The 17,970-nt window shown below is 44.6% G+C and overlaps 3 protein-coding genes across 9 annotated transcripts in view; 1 reads left to right on the forward strand and 2 right to left on the reverse strand.

Moving 5' to 3' along the window:
• Positions 1–2,680, reverse strand: part of LOC126999034 (uncharacterized) — a 111,464-nt gene extending 108,784 nt beyond the window's left edge. The window contains exon 1 of the mRNA XM_050861382.1: positions 2,358–2,680. The gene's annotated coding sequence lies outside the window, so the exon portion shown is untranslated. The remainder of the gene's footprint in view (positions 1–2,357) is intronic.
• Positions 1–17,970, forward strand: part of LOC126999036 (uncharacterized) — a 119,693-nt gene that overhangs the window by 88,718 nt on the left and 13,005 nt on the right. For 2 of the 4 annotated variants that reach the window (XM_050861388.1, XM_050861389.1), the window contains exon 3: positions 4,442–4,498. The exons of the other annotated variants lie outside the window; for them this stretch is intronic. In XM_050861388.1, the coding sequence (XP_050717345.1) occupies positions 4,442–4,498 (57 nt within the window). The remainder of the gene's footprint in view (positions 1–4,441; positions 4,499–17,970) is intronic. 4 annotated transcript variants of the gene reach the window in all.
• LOC126999033 (RNA-binding protein Musashi homolog Rbp6-like) overlaps positions 6,773–17,970 on the reverse strand; it is a 116,749-nt gene continuing 105,551 nt past the window's right edge. For all 4 annotated transcript variants that reach the window (XM_050861380.1, XM_050861379.1, XM_050861376.1 and 1 more), the window contains 2 exons: positions 16,079–16,300; positions 6,773–15,861 (listed from right to left, as the gene is read on the reverse strand). In XM_050861380.1, the coding sequence (XP_050717337.1) occupies positions 15,211–15,861; positions 16,079–16,300 (873 nt within the window). In that variant the 3' untranslated portion in view covers positions 6,773–15,210. The remainder of the gene's footprint in view (positions 15,862–16,078; positions 16,301–17,970) is intronic.

The following is a 17,970-nucleotide window of genomic DNA, read 5'->3' on the forward strand; positions in this document are numbered from 1 at the left end:
AGGCGAACATTAAAATCCGTATTCTTAAGTATCGCACATCAGCTAGCCTGTTTATGATGCCTCTCGTAGATGATGCAGGGATTTTCATGAACTGTTTTGTGTTGCTGTTGAGTTTTACACGACTTTGCATTGTAGACAGGACACCTCTCCTCCCGAAATTGATTTATCTTGCTGGCCACTCCTCTCTACTCTATTCAGGAGCAGTAAGTAGCAAGCTTTTTTTTGTCATTATTATTTTTTTTTCGCCCTTGAACTGTCTCCTCTGCTGTAAAAAAAAAAAAAAAAAGGAAAAAGCACCCATACAACCCGGTTAATCTTCTCTGTGGCCTGGGAAACAGTCGTAATGTGAGCCTAATACATTTAAGAGTAACTCAGTAAAGACATAATTAAGCCCGTACTACCACTATTAGTCAACAGCACGTATATAAACCAAAAGCAATTTCAATCACTAATCCTTGTGTGTGTGTGTGTGTGTGTGTGTGTGTGTGTGTGTGTGTGTGTGTGTGAGAGAGAGAGAGAGAGAGAGAGAGACATGTCCAGTAACTATTTTGCAGTGACAACTAATCCCACGCCAGCGCTGTTAGGCTCCATACATGGCATCCTTTACTCTAACGAAGCTGCACAATTATTATTACGGGCGCGGCGGTGTTGGCTGACGCGCTGGATGTCCACACACACACACACACACACACACAAACTGGACAAACAGCGAGTGTAGTCAGCCGTAAATTATCTAAACATCTGCTTCAATATGTAGACCGGCTGGCATCAGATAAAAATATGCATTACCCCGCCCGCTCCATGCAGCAAAGCAGAGCAGACGCGTTTCCGTGGTATCACAAAATAATTAACTCCCGGAAGTACACAGCAGAACATTTAATTCAGTTCTCCCCTCCCGCCACCCTTTATTTTCGGGTGTTACTCTATATTATGCCGTTAGCTTTGAGTACGATGACCTAAGTGTTCACATAAGACAGCCCTTCATATACGTCTTGCTCAGTGTCTTCTTAAGTACGTGAGTAGGCTACTAATAATTATGATGGCCACAGCAATTTTCGATGGCTCCTAAATGTCTGAGTTTCTACATTGCTCACGAGATTATTATGATAATTATGCAACCGGATTTTTGGTTCCTAAACAACTCATTCCGTGGTCAAATCCAAGTTTCTCTTTTATGACAATGACCACCCTGAAATCTGTTTTTTATTTCCCTTGTGGGGTTGATATTTTTTTAACAAATTTGAGAAGAAAATGAGTGCTGGTTATCTAAGTTGATTTACTTCGATACTTTGTTGTGTTTATGAGGCTAATTAGTTTGTATCATAACGGTGAGATATCCCGCAGCTGGTCATTATAACTGCGGTGAGGGTTGTTCTGTAGTTAGTATTAGGCTACACGAGGAGGCTGCGGTAACCCCCACCCCCCCTCAGTTGTAAGGTTACAAACTATATTCACCTCATTTAGGGGTGCCCCGGGGGAAAAGGCGTGGTCACTAAAAACTGTGTGTGTGTGTGTGTGTGTGTGTGTGTGTGTCCCCGATGATTTTCATGACAATTACCGTTCTACACAAAAAAAATACATCAGACACGCTTAGCTTTGACTACGATATCCATCACTGGTTAAAAGTATAACTAGCCCACTTTTATAACTACCATCAGTTTGCTTAATAGTCACAAGGCGGTGCTGCCAGTGACCGCAACAAGTGTTTTGGCATAACACCAGTTACGTCGATTTACGGACATGTGCCAAAACGAACGTATGCACCACAGTTCCACTCTCGTACTGCTGCTGTTTCTCTAGCTACATTTTCCTGTTTCAAGATCCTCATCAATTTACCTGATGATACTGCCTGCCTGATGTGTATGGAAAAGTGCTGGGAATTAAAAATGAAGTAATAAAGAGCTATGGGAAATAAATGGGAAATAAATTAGATAAGAATTAAGTGCTGAGAAAGATAGCAATTGGAAGCAAACTGTTGGTATAATAATTACAATGTGGACGGAAATTAAACTCCGCCGCCACCAAGACAGCGGTGCCAAACCATCGCACTGAACATTGTAGTTACCATTTTTAAGCCACGAACTCTCATATCTACACAAATAACGAAAGAAAGTTAAAGTTAACGTTAATACTGTCATTTATTGAGGCATTTTTTTTTTGCTATAGTTATCGGTTAGACACTACGAAAATGCAATGCGGAGAACGATGATTTGGCAAAGCTGCACCAACACGAGGGAAGTGAGGAGGCTTTTTAACCGTGGCGCCGCTGCCTTCAAATCACGTTCAGTTTGACGCCTTGGCCTACTCCCAGACAAACAGTAAGCACCCAGACGCCTCACCACAACTCCATTACTTACCTGACGTCGGCTTGATGTCCAGCTCCCTTGGATAACGCAGAGAAGCACAGTTAATCGACGCCCGCCGAGATACCACCCACATCCCACAAGCCTAACGAGAACACTGGGAGTGGGACTGGGGCTGGGTCGTGGGTGCCTACTATTCATCATTCTTTGTAGTATTAGCCGCCCTTTCTTACATATATATATAAGAAATGTCACAAGACGCAGGAAAAAAATAAAATAAAGTTTTCCATAGAGTACTAATTTTCAAAGCTAAACCAAGAGATATGTAAGCCTTCGGACGCGAGGAGTGGTCACGTGACCAGCTACGTCATGAAGCCATCCTTCCACCTTCCTCTCAGCACTATTATCCGAAGGTGAATAGGATCCCTGGTGAGTATGAGCCTTCTCCCCTCTGGTCTATCTTGATTTATATATATATATATATATATATATATATATATATATATATATATATATATATATATATACCTTGTCTTCATTTACACAACCCATCCACCTCTTCCTTGAGCTCACTCTTTTCCTCTACAGTCTACCCTCTCCTTCCTTATTCGTTGCTCGTCCTCCTACTCACCACGTGTCCGCACCCTATTTCGAAGCGCTTCATACACTTTCTTCGACAACTACGTGCCTTTCATTGATCCCCTAATGTAAGCGAGTATCATTTTCCCTCTCATTCACAGCACCAAAAATACATAAATATGATTATGTAGGCGACCTATCCCAGGCTTCAACCCGTCTACAAGGAGACATTCACGTCCGCAGCAGTTCAGACTAACCGAAGCCCCGAAACACTCGCCTGTATGTCCTCGCCGCGGTCATAACCACCACCACCGCCCTCCACAGCCCATCACGACCTCCTGCCCCGCCTGCTAATGGTAATGGCCTCTGTGTTGACGGGCCGCCGGCTGCACCTCGCTAAATACCGATTAAATGTATTGCCTCGGGCGCACTAGCAGACTGGGGCTGCCGGGGAGAGGGGGCTAGGCAGGGTAGGGCCGTGGGAGGGTATAGGTTGGTCGCTTCAGAGGACTGGGTGGTTGACAGTGTTGACCGACGATATACATGACAAATATTGCTCGTGGACATTGCCGAATTGGCAGACCTGTCCCTCGCCCGCCAGCTGGCCCGCCCCTGTCTCTCTCTCTCTCTCTCTCTCAGAACAAGAGTGTATGGATGCATGACAAGGGAATAAAGGACGCCGTATTGAGACTGGGTGGTGAGAGACATGCTCGCCAAGGTATGTTTGTTGTGATGGATCCCCGCTAAGCTGCGCATGGAGTCTGTGCTCATCTCCGTCTCATAGATTATCATCCCTAGATACCCATTTATCGACAGCCTGAAAGGGAGGATGAACAGCTAGGTGAGCTGCACGCCGACAGCCAGGCCCGGAATCGAACTGGGGCACGCGGATTCAAGGCTAAGCGTGCTAACCGTTGCGGCAGGGAGGAGCACCAGTGTTGTATTGATTAGTTGCAGTGAAATTCAATTGAAGTATTTTTATATTTCAGTCTACTTGATCTATTTTGACCAAGACACACAGCACAGTCATTCGAGAAATATTTTGTCAATAGAAGGCGATAGACGGGCATTACTACAATATATATATATATATATATATATATATATATATATATATATATATATATATATATATATATATATATATATATATATAATTTTGAACAATTACTAGTATTGCAAATATCAATTGTTGCTACTATTGTTTTTCATGTAATGTATCTATCACTATTATTAGAATTAATTACAATGATATAGTAGTAGAAATAGTGGTACAAAACAATATAGTAGTAGTAGCAGCAGCAGCCGTAATAGTAGATGTAGTAGTGATGTTCCTGTTACGGAATGTAGTAATAGTAGTACTAAGATAAAGTTTGAGCCATGCACTGAAGTTGCGCGTGGCCTTGGTACTCATTGGCCCTTGAGACTGGTGGGTAAGAACCCATTACCCAGGGAAACAGGATGTAGTAGTAGTAGTAGTAGCAGTAGTAGAAGTAGTATACTGCATGATAAAGGAAAATGAAAAGAGTACATCGTTTCTCTTTTTATTTCTATTCAAGTGTGGCCATGGCGACGGTTTCCTTGGCTGCAGACCCGCTGGGAGGGAGGAAGGGGTGGTGAGTTGGACAACCCACTGTTATCTCGACCCACCCGTGGCGACAGATCGAAATTAATGAATAATGTATGAGATCATCCCTCATACCCTCTACTTACCTGTGCATGGATCGTACATACTTACCCATCACTCCACCATTACCTTTGATTGATCCACGGGGTGCCAGCTATGTAGGAAGGAGCCACAGGTGTATGTTACCTTACCTGTGTGTGTTTCCCAATATTGTACTCTCGGTGTGTAACAACGTTCTTTCATCGTCAGTTTGCTTACTTTTTTCACCTTATCCGCAAGCAACTCGTGCCTATAATGGTGTATTTCATCTTTCGTTTCTCAATGTCTTTTTGAGATCGGTACAAGTTCCGCGGCTGGGCATTCGTGACGACTTCATGAATTCTGTGATGACTTCATGAATGCTATCAAAATACGGGTATCGTCTGGAAAAATGCCACACTAGTTTAGGGGAAGAGGGAGGAACTACACCAAAAACATTAAGACACATAAATGGCAAAGCTCCAGAGGACAGGTGACGGAACTCAACCCCCAACACAGGAAGCTCTACGTGAGGATGCCGTGAGGGCCGGGCATCGCTCAGGGCGCACACACAGGCCATGGGAAGCGTCTAAGCCAAGCCCTCTATGCCACACTAGACTAAAGGGTCAACTAAACTAATACGACGACACAAGACCCACAAAGTCAACACAGTCCACGCGACACATCCAAGACCGCCCCGCCCCGCCCTGCCCCGCCCCGGCGAGTCCCGGGGTGCTCATTTCACACCCGAGGCAGCGTGGCCTCCATTAGCTTCCGTTGTCCGCGGCGCACTGAATCCTTAAAAGTAATAATTGAAGTTAAATGGGTTGGTGAATTATTCTTATTACACCGAAAATGTTTCAGACGTTTCAAAATTTTGCATGCTGTCATAAAAACAACATGGCGCTTTTCAGTAGCTTTGCTTTATGTAAATTAGGCAGCCTCCTCCAGTGTCTTAATTGAAATGCTAATAAGGCGTGGGAGGTGATGTGTGGGGTGGTTGTTCTGTGTGTGTGTGTGTGTGTGTGTGTGTGTGTGTGTGTGTGTGTGTATATATATATATATATATATATATATATATATATATATATATATATATATATATATATATATATATATATATATATATATATATATATATATATATATATATATATATATATATATATATATATATATATATATATATATATATATATATATATATATATATATATATATATATATATATATATATTCCTAATTCACTCCAGATCCAATCACGCTGTCTGTGTTTTTGAACAATAAAATAAAAAAAGGGCAACCGGAGGCTGATAAAATGGCAAAATAAATAATATGCTGCACTGGACTTAACGCCTCGGTCTATAATTATGCCCTTGGGCTGGGCCAGGCTAGGCGTGCCCCGAGGTGCATCAAGATACCCGCGGCAGCATTGTTACTGCAGCCACCGGCTAGGCGACCTTAGGCGCAACGATGAGTACTTGTTCACCAGGGGAAGACTTAACCTTCCTCTGCAAGGGACAGGTCTCTATATTCCTATTAGTCATAATCAGTTATTAGTCATGTTGCTGTCTCACTTTCTGCACTGTTGTGATGCACTACTGAAAGTTATGTTTTCCATTGCACCACGCTGTGACCAAGCTACATGTAAATGCTACTCATTTTAGCCAAATTTACTTGTACAATATACTACGTATCACAGTTCGTACTTTTGAATGCCAATAATACAATTTAGGCTTTGACTTTGAGAGGAGATCCATTAGTGATGAGCTGCAATAATCTAGTGTAACTACAGTTGTATCCACCTGGCAGGCCACCTTCAGGTACTTCTCACACTACTGCAAGCGTTAATAGTTCGCAGGAGTCAATAAGCTCCCACACGTGGCGGAGACATGCAGACGGCACTGGTGAGTCAGGGGGGGAGGGGGCACCAACACTACCGGGGAGGGGCGTCACCAGGGGACTCAGTCAACAGTGGAAGGTCGTCTACGTTAGGTGTTAGATCTGCGACCTGAGTTCTACGTTACTAAGGCATCATACTTCGTTATTACTGATTAGGTTGCTATCATCCATTGTTACTTTCTTACTTGCACTGTCATCCAGGGTATTAGTTGGACCTCTCGTTAATTGGATGAAGGTAGTCAACTGTTCGGCGTTTGTTGAGGTACACCGTTAGCCAGATCCCAAAGCCAGGAGAGCTACACAGGCTAAAAAATAGATAAAATGTAAAAAGACAAGCAGTTACTCTCTACCATAGACATTTTATTACTAGATGTACAAACTACACTGTGCAATGCTCAGGTCCAGCCGCCACTACGCTGTCGCCCAGCCGTCAACTTAAGGCAACTTAATTTGAAAAAAATGTATGTGGACATTTAATGATGACCAAACAGACAACCCACAGCAGTCGCAGCGCCTCCACTGCAGACAAATTCTATTAATGAATAATTTAGCCGACTAATTAACTGTCGTAACTACTGGTAACTGGAGGCCTGCAGGCGGTGCCGCGGCGGCTGCCAGTTGGTGAGGGCACGGTGGGGCGCAGCGAGCGGCAAGCTGGCTAAGGTCCTGTACAGAGGCGTCGGGCGAGCACTATGATGATGCTAGGTCGGCTACAATACCAAACCTACAGCTCAGACACGACTACAGTACAGCTGTACCTACAGTACCACTCTAAGTTGTCTCACACACTCTTCCGCCGCCATGACCGTCGCCACCGCCACATCAACCACACCCCGGCGCCGGGCAAGACAGCCCGGCGCCGTAAGAGGGCTGGGCACTTATGGACTGTGGAGTGTTCTGCATACCTCCAGGAATCTGCTTATACTACTAGTCATGAAGGTCTCAAGGACGAAGTAAAGCAGCCACAAAGTCCGGGCTGAGATGGTATTACTGGTGATGGAAGTGGTGGTGGTGGCGGCGGGGCGGACAGCGGCATGGCAGAGGTCTTCCACGTAGGGTTGACCCGCAGTCAGGTCAACCCTACAGCCTTGTGTTTATATTGGTGTGTGTGTGTGTGTCGGTGTGTGGGTTGTGTTTATTTTCCCGGCGTAACACAAGTCAGTCCAGTGTTTCTCATGTTCATTTGTGTTTCTCAAGCAGATCTTCCACCGACAACACAACTGTGGTCTTGTCCCGCCGCTGCGGCGTCTGGCCGGTGGCGGCAGCGCCGGGGCGGCGGCCCCGACCGGCCAGGACGCTGCCCGGCTGACACCAAACAAAATGTTATTGTTGTTACCATGTGAAAGTTCTACTTCATTAATGTATTACAAATAAATCCAAAAATTAATAAAATAAATAAATGGTAAGAGACACTCTAGCACATTCAATACATTACCACAGCGAGAAAAAGATAATGAACCCCCTAGTTCATGACTGAGGGAAGTTTTGACATGCATGGCCGGCCTGGCTGCAAAGGGAGCAGTGTGACGCCTTGCTGGCGTCACTCGAGGCATGTGACACCAAGGGTGCGTCACTAGGGGCGGGCCGTCTGTTAGGTTTTCTTGGCCGCCGCACGTGACGTCACCACTCCTCCCAAGTCTGCCCCTGCCATGTAGTGGTGGCCCGGGGCAGCGGCGGCAGGGAGGGATGACGTCACGTGCACCAGGTCCTCCCACTCTCTACCTCACTACAGCCTTGATCGGTATACAATATAGATACCACTAGTCTACAACACAGTGAAGTACATACAAGAAAACACGTCACCCAAAGCTTCAGGGCAACTTGGGCACATGATGATGATGATGGTAATAATAATAATAATAATAATAATAATAATAATAATAATAATAATAATAATAATAATAATAATAATAATAGCAAACCACAGGAAAAAGGGTCCAATGCCAGAACACAAAAGCGGAGGGGGAGGGGGGTTGGGGATGGGTGTCTAGAACCAAGTTACATTGTAAGCAAAACATATTACCTTGAGAATTTTTAAGTCCTTCTGCAGCTAATTAGTAATATATAAGTTTTTCCTCTTTAATAGAAAAAAATACCGCCTTGTATGCATGTCTTCGTCATACAAGTGGAGAGAAAAATAAGATGTTCTGATATATAAATAATAGATACACTGTGGGCATTGGAAAATATGTCACCTTTATTACTGACTTTTATATATAGATATATATCATTAATGTTCACAGTCTTATGTACAAAAATAGAGGGTTTAGACACTTATTGCTTCACGGCATGGAAATCCTGTATACAAGCTAATTCAACAGTCATCAACATATCTGTATGGAGTACTGGATTCTTCAAGTTATGTTTTCTATTTCCGCAGCTTTATTTTTGTGGTGTGGTGGCGTTATTGGCGTCACTTAATGATAAGGGCTATTTGTACGACCATTGTCTCTCTGCAGCCGATAACTGAGGCGGGGAAAACCTTGATTGCCGGACTAGTTAATGTGGAGGGAACGGAAAGGTTGAGTGTTGACCTCCTGCAAGTTTTCTGGCCTTGTCAATAGAACATCTAGTAGTTATTTTAAGGGGTAAATGGAAAGGACGGGAAGGTGGTGAGAAAAGCGTCAATGCGGTTTCCGAATCGCCCATTGTCTCCACATGACAGCGAAACAGCGATCAAGGATTTCAGTTCATTAAGACTAGCAAGAGAGCGTCCAACGGCTACTCCTCTGGCCTCCCGCGTCCGTCCAATGTTAGTATGTTGACGCGACGCGACGCAAAGGACGCTACCCAACAAGAAGCCACCGATAAATAGCCTGTCAGATGCACAACAAAAAACCGCCAACCTTCATAACATTAATCCCATCATTGGAGACGGAGAAAAAGAACTAGAACTAATGAAAACCGCCAAGCGTCACATGTATAATCCAATCCCATTATTTTGAAAACAAAAAAACGGGGGGAAACAAATGTAATACATGGCAACGAAACTAAGAGCTCAAAAAACTTTTCCATTAACAAACAAAACGGGAACTTCTGTTCATACCAATAATCAATAAAATTAAAATAATAACAAAACTGGGCACTGACAGGTGATGGGAAAGACAATTCGACTATTTTTTTGGCACTTGTATTGACCTTAGTCGAGGGCGACGCCTGAACCGCGTGCCTTCCTCGTGGCTTCAGAGAGATTGTGAATACCAATCTATGGACAGATGTGTAGAAGAGGGAGGAAGGGCGATGAAGAGGCTTACAGAGGGTTTCAGTACCGTACACGAACACCGTAGGATTAACCCCGCTATTTAGGAAGACTCAGGAGGGAGAGATCAGCTGATTTCTTAATGCTTTGTTTGTTTGACCGCGGCGATCAACTGATGCCTTACCGCTGACTCCTACAATGCTAACACGACACATACCGACACTCACCCTTCATCTAAGTCTGTAAACTAAGTCCCCGGATTGCGATTCCTTCTTTCTAGTCTTACGCTTCAGAGAAAATATCTTCTAGTAAGTTACTTCAAATATCCTAAATTGGTAGTAGTATGTATCTATAAAGAGAGGTTGCGCGGCATAATTTACGGAGAAAACGATACACTGCCATAAAAAATGTGAACGCAATCCGGGGACTCCTTGTATACTGAATTAACTAGTATATTTGGTCCTTCTTGGAGGCTGCACCGCCGGCCCACAAGTTTCTAACTTTGTCTATGGCACAAATTCAGCCTAATTCATAGAAAAAATAAATAAAGCATTATCAAGAATTATGTCCAGCAAACAGCATCTTTTACATCAGCAAACGAAACTAGACATCACACACACATAGTAGCAGTATTCCTGGCGGCTATCTACTGCCTATTAGAGGCTGCCAGGTTCCTTTTGTCCTGAACGCTAGCTTGCCTATCGCTACCGATATGAGGGAGATGGGATGGGCTGGAAGGGTTACTGACAACAGCTGCCGCTTTTCCACAAGACTTAACTGCAAATTAATCAATCCTCTTCACCTTAAAACTACTGTGACCAACATGCCCTTACTTAAGACAAAGTTCGGCGCCCCTCTAGACACCGACGCCACTATGTCACGGTCGCTGGGTAGTGCCGCTTCGCCACCGACACACCCATCACGACGCTTCCGTTAGCCTATAGTCATTCGTCTCTAGAAAACATCAAGGTCTACACTCATGCTGTGAAGTCCATCCTACATGGTACATCTTTCCGTCTACCTTATGACCCAAAACTGGCCAGACAATTTATTGCCGACCACCACCACACTTTGTGACTTGCTGCTGCTGCCGCCGCCGCCGCCATAATTTGTCAGCCCTGACTGGTGTGTAGGTGTAACCTCAGTAACGCGTGGTCCAGTATATCCACCATGATGGTGTGGTAATGGTTTACTTACATTTACTGAGTGCATTTTCAGTCTCAACCTTTTGTCCTCTGAGGCTTAGACTATCCTGGCCTTTAATGTGATGGAGGTTGTGTGTATGTGTGGGGGTGAGGTGTGAATACACGTGTGCAGTGTGCACATAAATAAGGGTTGTGAAAGTAAAGATAAAAAATAGTCAAATTCCCTCAATATGCCTTTATTGATTCTGTTTGCGAAAATAAGAACACTTTATTGCTTCCTGATTAATCTTTTGGTCCGCGAGTGTAGTAGTGTGGTAGGCGGGGCCCAGGGGGGGTGGGCCGGGCCAATCATTGGTAACCAGTGCACTATCAACGGTGTCGCTCCCGCCCGCCGACGTGGCCACCGCGCGCCCTGCCCGCGTCCCGCACTGTCCCGGTATTTACTTAGAGCAACTCAAATTAAATTATATAGGACACTTTATATTGTAGTTATACGATGACAAAAAAAGTTTTCGTCACTTTAATTTACGAAAATCTTAAAAAAAAAGTCTCGTACTAACGCTGATATGAAAATGAGATTTTTTGTCATGAAAATTAACATTAAATACATGATGAACATAACAAATGCAGAATGGAAGCCTCGGTTAAGCAAAACCATCCAAGGGTGGCGGCTTGTGCTGGCAGGGCCAGCGGGACAAGGGTGTGCTGTCACCTTTTTTTTTGAGGGACCGTCGCGGGCGGGCGCGAGGACGAGCCAGCGGCCCGACTGGTGGCGGCGACACCTGGGATGCCAAGTGTCACCGAGACCAGCGGGAGTGGAAGCGAATCAAGCCTTTAAAAACAAAATCTACAGGACTACAGACTGGTGGAGGCTGACTGGGGTGCCGGCGGGCGGGTAAAAACAAACAGTTAACTCTACGTGACATCCAGTAAGTCAGCTAATACAAAACTATAAGGTAGTTCTATACGGGTCTTACGTAAAATTGGAAAAGAAAATAATAATAACCAAGGGACTGTTAGCATCACATCTTGTATGACTAGACTCGAAAATTATGTCTTTTAAAACACTCCATTAATTAAGTACAAACAAATAAGACAATGCTACAAATTAGACGTAAAAGTGAGAGGTTTCTATAATGAATAGATAGTGCTTGGCTAGCAACGACGGAGTTAAGTAAGATAAGGCTCTATGCTGTGTGTGTACCATGATGGAAGTCGAGGGAGATGGTGTTGGCAGCAGCAGCACATACAACAGGAAGGTGATGAAAGGTTAATTACTGTTTCAAGTGGCACTACTACTGGTGATGGTTTAGGCTATGTAGATGAGTTACCAGGCTAGTCAACATACCCCAGAGGACAGCAGGTCAACCAAGCAAAACAGCTCACAGACAACTCTCAATGGCATACCCAGATACAAAGAAATGCACCTTCTACAAACTAAAAGACCGGGAGAAAAGAAAGATCGAACAAAAACAAACAGAAGCTGTGAAAAATCTGGTATTTGAATGTACTGGAAACTTCCGTACAACAATTGACGGGGGAGCATAATGGCTGCCATGAGGCGTCTCTGAGCTAATGGAGGGGAGGGTGGGGAGTTCCACGACGCTACCATGACCTACACACCAGCGTGGCTCGGGGCCAGCCCAGGCTTGGATCCACATGGTTATGGTATAGTACAAAATGGAAGAAAAATTGAAGTGATACACGGGGAAGTCAATACAGTAACTTAATGAGGAAATGGGAATGGGTTTGGGGTTCATGGGGACCGGCCAGCGGGTGTGGAGGCGCCAGCAGTCCACCACCCGCTAGCCGCCCCGGGGGGAGGGCGACACAGGGTGGTGCTGAAGCAGCTCGAGGGTAACAGGCTACACGGCAGGGTATGTAATAGTAGTAGCCAGTTCTCTTTATGCTTCTGCTCTACTTCGCTGCTGATAATAAACAACGCCATGTTCCAGTTTTTATCATAAGATTTATTTTCCTTAAAATAAAGTAGACATACTTTGTTTTTTACTCCGAAACAAACTAAGGAAAAATAACATCCATTCTACAAAACTTTGTGGTGTGTTTGAGACACACACAAGGCTGCTGCTCGTCAGCTGGGTCACCCCGCCGCCCTAACCGCCACACAGGGGACAGGGAAGGGGAACTACCAGGAGGAAGAGGATAGGGATGTCACTAAGGATGGTAGGGAAGGACCTACAGGAAAATGGACGCAGGATGGAGGGGATGGGGGTGAGGAAAATAGAAAAGGAAACAAAGGAAGGGGAAATGGGACAAGAATAGGATTCAACTTTGGATTCATGAAGGAAGAGGAGGAAAAGGGACAGTCTAGGCATTCCAAGTTCATCTGGTCAAACAACAGCCACAAATTTCAGGTCAATTAGAACAAAAATAACACTGTATCCCAGACATGTCGACTACCAAGTCTCCATAGTCTAACAATGGCCTTATATCCTGGTCAGTATTCCACCACACATAAAGCTATATACATTACATTCTAAAGCTATGGGCTCACTCTAGGCCGAGGCAGAGACATGGAGAACAGAGATCAATGTTGCACAACGGAAGTCAAATTGATAATCAAAGGCCTACATGGTATTTGCTGGACATTCCAATGTGGTGCAAATAACAAAAATAAAAGTTATCAAGTTGTTATGCTGCCTACGACTGTACCAGAACTTCCTAGACAGGCCTAGAAGGATATTAATGGATACATGGCATGCCAGAGACCAAGGTGTGGGGGTGGCTCTGCTCCTCCCGGCTCACATACTTACAGTTGGTAGGACAGGGCGAACGCTGCCCCACTGATGGCAGCCTGGGCATGTGCCGGGGAGCTGTGCAGCCTTCACAGGCAAAGAAGGCCCGACCGTGATAAAAAGGTCTGAGCAGCAGTCTTCTTGGCACACCTTGAGGCAGGCAAGCTGGTAGGGTGGGGATACAGGAGGGGGCAGGGGGGGAGGGCATGTGGTGGTGGTGGTATGGACATGGGAGGGCTGATGGGTGTTGTGTGGGCTGAGGTGAAAGATGATGAAACTGTGTGAATGACTAACTTTATATCAACATAAAACCTCTGGTGTGTGGTTAAGGAACAGGGTACACAGCTGGGGTGGGTCACATCAAGTACCACTGAGGTGTTATGTGTTTCACAGAGAAGACTTCAGAAGCAAACGAATGCAACGCACACTGAGTATTGCTCCGCACTTATTACTACAACACACTTGCTATAGTAAGCTAGTCCCAACCGACCAGACCAGGCAGCCAAATTAACTGACCAAAGTGGAATGTAGCCAGCAGGGGACTAACTCCACTGACTCAGCAGGGGGGCCAGAGGGTACTGTCTATCCCACTGGCCCTCATGCTCTTGTGACCTTAACAAGTAACTCAAACTTAAAATTCTTGATCCCAAGTTTCATGCAAAAAATCGCTCCAAGGAAATTATATCTGGCTGTAACCAACACAACAAAGGCTGCCCTCCTTGACTGAGGGTCTCTGGGTAGGACCCACTCAGCTGGGCAGCCTTGGTCCAAACTTGGGACCACAAATTACTAAGACAGCCAAAAATCTGACCTCCATACACAAATATGTACATCTTGCTTTGTTCAGGTTGAGCAGGTCCAAGTGTGTTGTTCTTGGCCTGGGCTGGGCCGCTCCAGCCTCTCACTTACACCCTACAAATGCACACGACTAACAAAAATAAATAAATAAAAAAAGCAAAAAACTGACTTAAGTACAAGACTATGTGTTGGGCAGTACACTGCCTAGAGAGAGATGTAATTCTAAGTACATCTTCCGTCATCAGAGATCTAGCATCTCACTATGAGCCCAGCCTATAATTGGTTCCCTTTTATGGCACTCACTCATATCACTGCACTGACTGATGGAGTAGGAGACAGGGCCACCATGTACACCTAAAACACAAGAGCTCATGCAGAGGGCAGGATGGGCAGAAGCAAGGGGACAGGCCAAGAGAAGTATGAGAAATCCCTAATCATAGGAATAACATTGAAAAGTAGAGTCAGAAAAGGTGGGAAGACTTGATAAAATGAGGAAGACAAAAACTGAATAGGAAGACCTGTAAAAATAAGGAAGACATGAATCAAAACAAGACACAACATTGATAGAAGAGTGCCATAACAGGTGGGGAGTGGATGGGGAACATCATGAGGAAAGAGGAGACTAAAAGCATGGACAGAGAACAAACTTAAAATTATGCACAACTCCCTGAGGCTGAGAATATCTGGTGCAAGAAAAGAGGGAGAAGGAAGATGAAACTCACAGCGGCACTGGCGGGCAGGCTGGACTCACAGTGTTGGGTGGGGGATAGGGATGGTTGGTGGTGCTGGGAAGATTTACTATTGAAGAAATATGAGCAGGAGACCAAGCTGAACTGAGGGGATGGGATGGGACAGGAGTGGTGGGAGTGGCAAGACAGCACCACTAGGCATACATGCCCACCCCATACATGGCATTCCAGTCCACTCCCTGGAAGGAGCTCATGTCCACATTGGTCAGAGAGTACCCCTGGTATGGGGTGGTGAGCCCAGCATGGGTGGACAATGTGGGAATAGTGTGATTGGCTGAGGTGGACAGAGCAGCTGCCTGGTTGGCAATGGTGGGAGCAGCAGAGACAGCAGACAGGGTTGCGCCAGAGGGAAGGGTGGTGGTGTGTGGACCCCCAGCAGTAGGAATACCTGATGTGAGAGCAGAGGTGGGGAGGGGGTAAGGAGTGTAGCGATAGGCAGACAGTGGGGGGTAGGTGCCCCCACCCATCAGCTTGCCATAGCCACTTAAGGCAGCAGCCTGAGCAGCAGCAGCTGCAGCAGCGGCAGCCTGAATGTGAGCTGACTGAGCGGTGACTATGGGGTTAGCTAGGCCACTCTGGCCCACTATTAACCTCTTTGAGAGCAGTGAGGCAGCTTGGACAGCCTCTTTAGGTTGGGCCTTCTTGCACTCCACTTTCTTGTTCTTGATGGTGTGGAAATGGATGTCACAGACACGCTCCACCACGTCCTCACATTCAAAGGTCACAAAGCCAAAGCCACGGTGACGCTTGGTCTGGTTGTCCATCAGCATGACTGCTTCCTCCACCTGCAGGCAACACAACGTTCCTCCGTCACCACACATGAGGAGCCGGGCCACCCCGGCCTTATCAAACATCACTCACTGCACTACTATTGGCCCAAGCACATTACTCTTATCCCCAAAAGTCCTCACACAACTACACATCTATTTACAATACTAATCTTGCAAGCATGTTCACAATAGCAACAGCCACCCCATGCAAGACATAAGGATAAGCACTAACCTTGCCAAAGGAGGAGAAGTAGGCCTTGACCTCTTCAGCACTGGTCTCCTGACTCACCCCACCAACAAAGATCTTCTTTGTGCGGTTTGTCCTGCCCTTGTTCTTGGGGGTGGCATGCTTGGGGTCAATCTTTTTGCCATCCAACATGTGGTTGGGGACAGAGATCACCTTCTCCACACTACTGGCATCTCCAAATGTGATGAAACCAAAGCCACGGCTTCTCTGTGAGCAGGGAAGGGAAAGGGTCAGTCAGGTAGGGGCTCGGCTGCCTTATCTATGATCATCCAATTAGAATGATTATCCTTAGTCAAATTATAGTTAAGTGTTTATATGACAATTTGGTATCAGTCAAAATAATTTATAGAATTTCTATCTATTACCTCTTACAATACACAAGGACTAGATGCGTGGACAATCATGATTAAGTTTTCAGACACTAAGACTTTGTTTGCTACTCCACCACATTACACCAAAACTAAATGCAGTATTAAGTTGCTTGTTATTCCCATCAATCAATGCTACCGGGCCACAGTGCCACCTATGATCAAGGCTTACAATCACATCAATAACCCAACTGTAGCTTATCAGTACCCAGCAGTACTTGGAAAAACACCAACAGAAAATTCTCAGCAAAACACTACAAGTCTGGCTAGAAAAACAATCTATTTTCTACATTTCTGTGGATTGAAGAGCCAAGTTGCTGTACCCCACACTATGGCTATTGTATGTACACTAGTGTGGGACAAGCAATGACCTTGTCTCACAACCCTCATCTCAGTATTAAACCTTGCACAAAATAAGTGTGTTGATTACAGAATTTATATATATATATATATATATATATATATATATATATATATATATATATATATATATATATATATATATATATATATATATATATATATATATATATATATATATATATATATATATATATATATATATATATATATATATATATATATATATATATATATATATATATAAAATGAGAAGGAGACTGCTCATACACACAACCAACCTGCCTCAACAATACACCACAACACTGCCCAACAAACAAAGATTATAATAGTAATAATAAACACCACTTCCAGTACATTAATCTCAGTGACTGTGCGACAAAAAAGTAAATAATAAATCAACATGGACCAGAGGCTGGAACTGGGCACTCAAGCTAGGGGCCTCACCTCTCACCCAACACTGCTTCTCTCCCACCATTATGATACACCTGGGAGTCAATGAATAGCGTTAATGTGGCAGCCGGCACTAGTAACATGGATAAACAAGGTGCCTCAACTGTGCGTGCCTGTACAGGATCACCACACGTCCCACTATAAGAAAACAGTTCGTTATAAATGACTCTCACGTCTCTCCCATGGAATGAAGAGATGAAAACAATGGTCAGAAAAACCTTGGTTACAAAAAATAGTTTTTTGTTAAAAACGTATAAACAGACGAGTTTCAAAGCCATCTATAATCTGAGGTCATTGTTGCCTTAATTCCATTTGAAAAGAACCAATGATAAACTGATCTGTGTAGGCGAGGAGGAGGCACTTTGAAGGATAGGATAAACTGTAAAATAAGGGATAATGGACAAGGAATATGAAGATAAATAAATAAACACAAAATATAATGAAACAGTAAAGAAAGCTGCAGCCTCAAGGGGGACCTAATTGGCTTCTGCTCGGACACCTCAATACATGTGGCACAATAGGATTTGTCCCCCATCCCTCCCTGCTTCTGTGGTGGCTCGTATGGCTTCAAAACCCAACACTACTTGGGCTTCTAACTAGTCTCTTGTTCTCTCTCTCTCTCTCTCTCTCTCTCTCTCTCTCTCTCTCTCTCTAAAACACATTCACACACACATGCATCAAATTTTGAGCATAAAT

The sequence above is a fragment of the Eriocheir sinensis genome, chromosome 15 (assembly GCF_024679095.1).
Source record: "Eriocheir sinensis breed Jianghai 21 chromosome 15, ASM2467909v1, whole genome shotgun sequence".
Classification (NCBI taxonomy): Eukaryota; Metazoa; Arthropoda; class Malacostraca; order Decapoda; family Varunidae; genus Eriocheir; species Eriocheir sinensis.